At 35.5% G+C, this 8,848-nt stretch overlaps 1 protein-coding gene across 2 annotated transcripts in view; it reads left to right on the forward strand.

The window, feature by feature from the left end:
- The window catches only part of Kif18a (kinesin family member 18A), a 61,012-nt gene extending 55,756 nt beyond the window's left edge, over positions 1 to 5,256 (forward strand). The window contains exons 16-17 of one of the 2 annotated variants that reach the window (NM_139303.1): positions 2,074 to 2,183; positions 4,665 to 5,254. In NM_139303.1, coding sequence (NP_647464.1) covers positions 2,074 to 2,183; positions 4,665 to 4,747 — 193 coding nt within the window. In that variant the 3' untranslated portion in view covers positions 4,748 to 5,254. Of the gene's footprint in view, positions 1 to 2,073; positions 2,184 to 4,664 lie in introns of both variants that reach the window. The other variant, XM_006499259.2, reaches the window with a different exon arrangement.
- The last annotated feature ends 3,592 nt before the right edge of the window (positions 5,257 to 8,848 follow it).

Below are 8,848 nucleotides of genomic sequence, written 5' to 3' on the forward strand. Positions count from 1 at the left end.
TGTTAAATTCATGTGTTCTATATCCATTCCACATGTGTCTAAACTCAAACGTCTACCCTCTAGAAATGCTATCTGGCACTAGCTATGCAAATATTCACACATAACATTAAGCCAAAATAATAGAATGTCAAGATACACAACCAAACGGCTTAAAGAAAGGAAGCCAGCCAATCAAAGCAACAGTAACCTACAGGTGACATGGATAAGGATTAGCAAATATGGCCTATTGATTGTAATCATGATTCATTTCAGCAAAGTAGATAAGATAGAATATTGACCAAAAATCTGTAATCTGTCAAAATTAATCAAAAAGATATCCTAGAATCACAAAGATAGAATTTACTGAAATTTAAAACTCATGTCAACTATTTTAATGGATTAGTCCTAGCAAAAGAGAGTATGAGTGATCTGGAGGGTAGATGCTTCGAAAAATACCTAAACAAGTAAAGGAAGAAACAGAAAGAAAACAGACATGCGGAGGAGACCGGTAGAACACTACTTTCTTGAAATATCCGTTTTCAGTTTCCAAAAGAAGAAAAAGAATAGGGGAAATTTGATAAGATTTCTTCCTAAACTTCTTTGCATGCCATTCTGACTAGGGTGAGATCTTGTGCTCTCTCTTACATCCTACTCTGTCAGCCTTACCTTTATCCGGTCTATCCACGCCATACGTGCTACCTACTGTGAGCTACTTAGTAGCCATGCTTAGAAGACCACCTGTTATGCAATAAGCAGAGCAATGTTCAGGTAACACTTATTGCATAATAACTTCCCATGTATGGAAGACAACAGATTCTGGCAGTTGGATTTTCCAAATACAAGTCATAACCTGCTTCCTATAGGCAAAAAAGTGGAAGTTTATCATAGGTACTTATTTAGGGATAAACAAAGCATAATTTAGGTTTAATCCCATCCCTGATTTCAGGACCCCACTCAGCAGCAATGTTAGAAGAATAGGCTGTGGAGCAGTTGTGACTCTGTCCTTTGCTCAGGTGTCAGTCTGAGTTGGACACTTAGTCTGTCTCACTTGCGTTGTGAGATGAGCGAACCGTCAGCATCTGGTGCACCCGCTGCAGCACTGCTTATAGTCTCGAGTTTGTCGTTCTCCTCACTGATTAATATTAAGGTTTCTGGGTCTTTACATGTTTCTACTCAGATGGTGCAAATGTTTATACTGAGAATGCTCTCACAATGTAAACATAGTCATTATTAAATACATGTTTTCTCAGAAATGGCTAGTTACATAAATTGTGTATTTGTGGGTATAAATATATTAATGACTACTAGCACATGAGAAGCCAATACTGTGAAATAATATTAAAGAATATAATATAGAAAGTAACTTGACTGTTCACAGACTATTAGTTACTATTCTGTTATATTCCCTCTGGTATTAATAATTATATCCTGCCATTAACTAAGGTTAAAAAAGATTAATGATAGATGTGTACATAATTACTTTTTTTATAATCTTCCTTTCCCCCAATTAGATGAGCTTGAGAATAATAAGCTCTGGTATTTTCCACTTAGTAGATTTCACGTACATATTTAGGGTATATATGTTCTAATATAGTTTTAAAATATTAAAATATCTCATGTATACTTTATCTACTATTCACAAATTGTTTCACTTTTAAAAAAAAGAAAAAGAAAACTAGAGCTTAAGGCCCTTGATATTCCCAAATCTACAAAACTGAGTTTTATCAGATTAAATTGGGAGTGAAATGTAATCCTAACAATATTTTAGTTATTTTCAAACTTCGGCATCAGTGGGTTTCACTCCTTGTGACATATCTCCACAGTGTGAGTAACACAAGTGCATATGTTCCTTGTGGCAAAGCACCTGGGAAATAATCTACACAACTGCTACCTGGACCCTGTCACCTTATCTAAATTATATTAGCATCATTAAAATCTTAACTAGGTTTATTTTTTAAGTATTTTTAGTGCCTCCAATTACTTATACAGGATTGCACAATTGTTATTTCCGTATTTAATTTTATTATAAGATATAATACATAAATCAAGATAGTTTTGAATGCCTTAACTAAATTGTAAACTTTTTCCCACAAGTTCTACATCAAATGCTTCAATCAAATCTGATGAAAGTTGTGGATTTGCCAAACGCATTCGACGGGATAATTCAAGCGTTAAGCCTATGCAAGAAAACAGACTGAAAGTGGGTATGTCTAAGCTGTTAATCTGATGTTTAATTACATAATTATCTATCACAGTACCTTGGTTTTATGTCTTCATAAACATCTCCCTTAATATATTGTGGCAGGATATGAATGATTTATATAAATAATAGGAAAGGAAATTTAAGCTACATTAGGAAGCAGGTATTCAAGAGTGTGCAAATGCTAAAGTAGAGCCAGAAGTCAGAACTACATTTCCCAACTTGTTACTCTGCAGACCACTACTGTTGTGTGGATTGCCTCATACTGCAAAACTAATAACTGAAATAAAGGTTAAATGTATTATATCAGATAGATAGGTAAATAGATAGTATATGTATATTTAATTTTTTTGTTTTTGAGACAAGGTCTTAATATATAGTACAAGCTAGTTTTGAACTCCTGCCTGTGCTGTGCAATGCTGAGTTTACTGGCATGTGCCACCATATCTATCAACTATACTTTATAAATAAACTACGTCCACTTGACATGTTTTCTCTCAGTCTTTGTGTTTTTGAAATTTGGCCTGAGTCACTTATGTAGTTACTATGTAGTCTCTACTGTGTTCCTAGCTGTAAGCATATTCTGACTCCCAGGGATACGCTGAGGAAGGCATTAATAAAGGACGCCCTCAATCACATGTGGGAAAGACATGTGTCCTCCCTGGCAACAGAGGCTTTCTGTTTACTACGAATGTATTGTGTCAACCAGTTCTATACCACAAAGCCCAGCCAGACCTGTCTCCAGCATATAATCCCTATGATTCCCTTCAAAAACTACTGATTTATGAAGCATTCATCCTGTGCTAGGTCCAAAAATGAATATAAGGATGAATGAAAAAGGTTCTTCTCTGAAGGCACTTAGAGCTCTATGAATTTAAAGGAGTCTCATGAGATAGCATATATGCCTCTGGTTAACATGAAACCTTTTTATTTTTTTCCCTAATTTTGCTAATTGCTATGATAATGCATGATGCTTGTTTACTTTTTCAAAGGATATGTCTACTGTGTAGGTTCTAAAATCGAATCGTAGCTTAAAATAGAATTGTTAAAGATAATGGAGTGCTTAAGGTAAATTTCATTAAAAATGGAATTACCACTGTGGGAGAGAGAGTAAGTAAGTGACGTTATAGTTGTATTAGTATAGTTGTATCCTTTTATGAACTTGAGTGCCATTGTATTTGGTGCACATATGCTTATACCTATAGTTTCCTCTTGGTGGCCTTTTCCTTTCATAATTATAAAGTGTCTTTCCATATCTCTTCTGATTAATTTTAATTTTGTGTGTTTTATCAGATATTAAAATGGTTCACCTCCTTGGTACTTATGTCTCTTCTCTCGGAATACCTTTCTTCATCCTTTAGATGATGTCTTTGATGGTACGATTTCTTAGACGCATTTGTGTCTTTTTATTGGGAAATTGAGACCATTGATATTGGGAATTATCAAAGAGCTGTGCTTAACAATTCCTGTTATTTTGTTATAACAGTGTGGTTCTTTTTCTTTTTTTTTGATCTACTGCTCTGGGATAATTTACTCCTACTGTCTTCTTGGGTGTGGTTAGTCTCTTTAGATTAAAGTTAATTCCTTCTAATGCCTTCTTTGAAGCACAAATTTGGTTTTATTGTAATGTCTTTCATCATCTTATTGTGAGTGATATTTTTGTTGGGTATGGTAGTCTTACCTGGCACATGTGGCCTCTCACTTTGTTAAACATCTGTCTCGAACCTTCTGGTTTTCAAAGTTTACATGGAGAATTCAGGTGTTATTCTAATAAACTAGCTTTTTTGAGCCTTTACTTCTTTCTATATGTTCTATACATTTAACATTTTGATTATTATGTGTCATGAGGAATTGTTTTCTAGTCCTCTTGGTTTGGTTGTTTGCATGCTTCTTGAACTTTTTTAACCATCTCCTCTTTTAGATTGGGGAAATTTCCTGAGATTTTTTAGAAATAATATATATAAATACTTTTTTCTGTGCCTTTGGTTTGGGATTCTTCTCCTTCTATTCCTGTTACTTGTAGTTTTGGGTTTTTTCACGGTGCCACAATTTCCTGGGTGTTTTGTGCTTGGATTAGGTTGGATTTAACAGGCTGGCTGTTCTGTTCTTTGGTTGCTGTTGGCTACCCTGTATCCTATGACAGTGTGATGGCTGTGGGGTCCTTGGTGGAAAGCACTTCAGCATCCCAGCCCTCGGTGGCTATTGGGAGAACCTGGTAGAAGGTATTTGTGGTTCTGAGGCTAATTCACACAAAGGAAAGGCTGAGATTAGAAGGAAAGACTGAGAGGGACAGAGGGAAAAAACTATGGAAGCCCTGGGCTGAAACAGGATGTGGAAACCTCAGGGAATCTGTTGTAATTTAAATTGTGTTAACTAACTATGAATTCCAAGAGTAAACTTGTGTCAATGTATTGTTATGGGTGGAATGAACAAGGAGTTTTGAATGGCAGTCCTTTATATTTATTCATCTTTATTTCTTCTCTAGGCTATAAAAGAAATACCAACAAAACAAATTCAAACATGCTTAGAAAATTTAGAAGAAACACTTCAAAAGAAAATGTACAATAAGAAGAATCAATGTCCTTGTGTGGTATTTATGCCTTTAGAAATGTATTTCAAGTCTGGGAAAGAAGGCCATCTTTTGCTCAAATATTTTCAGCAAGCAAAATGAAACTTCTTTTGTATTTAAAATAAATATCAAATTACAACAGGGTATTTTTCCCATTTCTCAAATATTTGGTATGCTTGAAAATCTCTAAGTCACCATGATGCCAATTTACTCATACTTTACTACAACTTGATTCGAACATTGTAGAAAACATAGTAAATTAAATTGCCCTTATTATTTTCAAAAATAAGGAGACTTTAGAAGTCATAGTTATGGCCAAGATGTATTTGGTCTTCTGCTGTGTGTCAATATGTTGGTTTAATCATACATGTCATTTTACTTTCTAAAACATTGGTGTAAAAATGTAGATACATATGTCCATTGCATTGTAAATATTGTTTAAATACCTTCCATAAATAATGTGCTAATATTTTATTACTTGGTATATTAAAGATGTAGATTTTAAACAGTTTGGTTTTCCTGTTTTATTGCAATCCCTTGCATATGCTAAATGTTATTTTATATAAGCATGAGTTTTGTAAATTTGTTTTTCCTCCTAGAACAAGATAATATGTACCTAGACCAAATTTGTAAACAATCCATAAGTTTCTTAATAAGTAGAAGTGGTGAGAAAGCATTTTAATCATTTCTGTTACCGTCTGGATTCCACAGAGCTACAGCTTACTTAACCTTGTTCACTCGCGTGCTTTGGCCTGCCTGTGTGGTCTGGAGTGCAGATTTCACAGCAAACCAGTCATACAACAGCTTATGAGACTTCTTAAGGCTTTTAGTTAGCCAGGTTTTTTTTTTTGTTGTTGTTGTTTTTTTTTCTTTAAAATCTAATTGAGAAAGCATGAGACGGAATAATCTTCACAGTTCCTAGGAGTAGAGTAAGAATCAATTATAGAGAAGGCCCAATAATTTTTCACCATTCTTTGTGATTACTTTTCAACTGTGTTGCCTGTTTTAAGAATCACCTTCAAATCATCCTTTCAAATTATTTTAGGTAATTATATCTTTCTAGAGAAATCTTTTTACCACATGAAGGACCAGAAGATTAGTAAGTGGGAACACAAGATGTCTCAGTGTATAAGGGCATACATAAGCTGATCCCTGGAACACCAATAGTAGGAGAGAACTCATGGCAACTTGTCATCCACCCCCACATGTAAACCCCAGCATGCATGCATCTACATACACAAAACAGTAGAAGTCACTCTGCATGCCTCTTGTCTACCTCATGCCAGAAGCTGTGTGGCATTTTCTTACAAATGTAAGTTTTATCAGAGATTTTCTCTTGGCAAAAATGAGTTTGCAGCAAAACCATGTTGAGGAAATAATGATTATGAGAATATAGAGCTGTTTGAATATGTGAATAAATATAAAATATTTGCATTGAGATAGAACGAAAATGCTATTGAGTCTGTCTGTAGTCCTAGAAGTTACTCTTATTAATAGTTCAGTTACAGAGCAGATCATTTATTCTTTGGTGTTAGTCATTTATTTGTTGCTCTGACAAAAGCAACTTGAAGGAAAGGTTCAATTTGACTTATACTTGGTAAAGGGGGACCATCCTTCATGGCCAGAAAAACTTGGTGATGGGAACCTGACGGCGGCTCACACTGCATCTGCTGGTACCTGCATAACTTTTTCCTGTTTATTCAATTTGGGACCTCAGTGCCCAGTTTCAGGGATGGTCTTCCTTGCATACTGAATCTTCTGAAAATGCCCTTATAAACATAACCTGAGGTGTTAATTCTGGTGATTCTAAATCTAGGCAAGTTGATAATGAAGATTAGTTTCCTTTTCTTATTTAATCTCATTTCAGCATTGGACTAGGAATGTCAAAATATGCCTCCTTTTTTTAGTTTAGGGTTTTTTTTGTTGGTTTTTTTTTGTTGTTGTTGTTGTTGTTGTTGTTTTGGGGTTTTTTTGGTTTTTTGGGTTTTTTTTTTTTTTTTTTGATTCAGGGTTTCACTGTGTAATAGTCCTGGCTTTTCTAGAACTAACTTTGTAGACCAGGCTGACCTGGAACTCAGAGAGATCAGGCATGCACCACCACCAAACAAACAAATATGGCCATTTTTAACACAAGTATTTCCAAGTACTAAAGAACTAATAATATTAAATTAATATGCTGTTGGCCACTTTACATATACTGATATCTCCTATTGCCATTTGCTGGCAGCCATGGTCAACACCAATGTGTTCTCTAACATGGCAGCCAATTGCATCTTTGAGCTGTTTACAGACAGTTGCAAAGACAGCCAAAAACTTCATGCTCTGAGCACTGCAGGGGAAGGATTTGGAGAGGATTCCTCCTTTTACAGAGTTATTCCAGGACTCATGTGCCAGGATGGTGACTTCACAAACCACAGTGGCACTGGTGGCAAGTCCATCTTTAGGGAGAAATTTGAGAGTATGAACTATACCCTGAGCACACACCTTGCCCATGGCAAATGCGTCTGTTTTTTTTCTTCTCTGCTTCCAAGACTGGTTGGGTGGTAAACATCTTTGGGAAAGTGAAAGGTGTGAATATTGTGGAAGCCATAGAGCATTTTGAGTTTAGGAACCAGCAAGGTGATCACCATTGTCTATGGTGGACACCTCTAATACTTTTTTGACTTGTTTACATATTTATTAGCCAACAGGCCATTCCTTCTGTAGCTCAGAAGCCTACCCTTACCTTCTCTGTTCACAGCACCTTGTAAATTCTGCCCTAGCTCGTGTTCCTTGGATTTCATGTCTTTCCCCTGAGCTTAGACAATTGCAGAGATAAGTTTGATTATAAAATGAAAACTAGATAAGAAAAAATAAAAGTAGCATTAAGAATTTTAGAAAACATAGTTATGACTGGGTATTTAATAATATATTTTTGCTCTTGCTTAACAAATTGAAATAATTTTCACACATTAATACTATCGGTCATTTTTATTAAGACCTTTGTAAAACAGGTTTCTGTAAAACAACATTTTAAAAAGATTAAGCTTTCTTTTTAAAATTAAAGAGCATGGTTTTTTTATGCTCTTTAACTTGGAGTTGTATGGCGAAGATGGAATGGTGTCATAGTCTACTGCATTAGTAACACTGCAAGCTATATTTGTTAGCAGTTCTGGAAGCTAAGAAGTCCAAAATCAAGCTGCTGGCATCCAACAAGGGCCTTGAATCATCACAGAATAACTGTTCTTCAAAGTTTAGTTTAAATTCATCCTTCATATGACTTCTTTAAAAGGTGGCAGTTGCCATCCTGTGAGATTTTAACTAGCCACTGAACCCTTACAAACACCAAGGTTATGTCTATAGTATGTCAAGCAACGAGCTATCAGAAACTATGTCCTGAGCTATTTCTGTTAAATATATAGCAATGTATGCATCTGGATCCCTAGAGTAGCACCAGCAAAAACTAATTGGGATTTTTATTGTGTGTGGAAGGTGGACTCACTCATAGCACATCTGTGTAAAGATCAGTGTTAAACTTAAGGTACTGATCCTCCCGTGCATCATCTGTGAGACGTCTCACGTTGCTACTGTGTGTTACCAAGCTAACCAGCCTGCAAGTGTCCGTAATTCTCCTGTCCCTACCCCACTTGCTGTAGGAATGCTGGGATTACACATGCTAGCTATCACTTTTGACTTTTGTTGCTACATTTGCATGGCAAACACTACCCAATGAACATCTCCACAACCTCAAAAAGTCAAGGTTTAAAAAGGTTTATTCTCTCAAACAGATGCAAAATATAAAATGTTTGGTATAAAAATTAGTGACATGAATGGAAAATGATTTTCTAATTAGGACTTTCAACAAAAGTACTGTCCTTGCCTTACTCCTATTCCTCTTATGTATATACATATTCATACACACACATATGAATATATATATATGTGACAGTTTTATTTGGGAGGAGGTATAATATGTGGGAAACATGGTCTTACTTTGTAGACCAGATTAGCCTCAAACTAGCAGTGATCCTGAGTGCTAGCCTTTCAAGAATGTACCCTACCTACAATGCACTTTTCTGATACAAAATGGAACCCCTCCCCAATTCTGTTGCCCTTGACAC

Source organism: Mus musculus, chromosome 2 (genome assembly GCF_000001635.26).
Source record: "Mus musculus strain C57BL/6J chromosome 2, GRCm38.p6 C57BL/6J".
In the NCBI taxonomy this organism is placed as follows: Eukaryota; Metazoa; Chordata; class Mammalia; order Rodentia; family Muridae; genus Mus; species Mus musculus.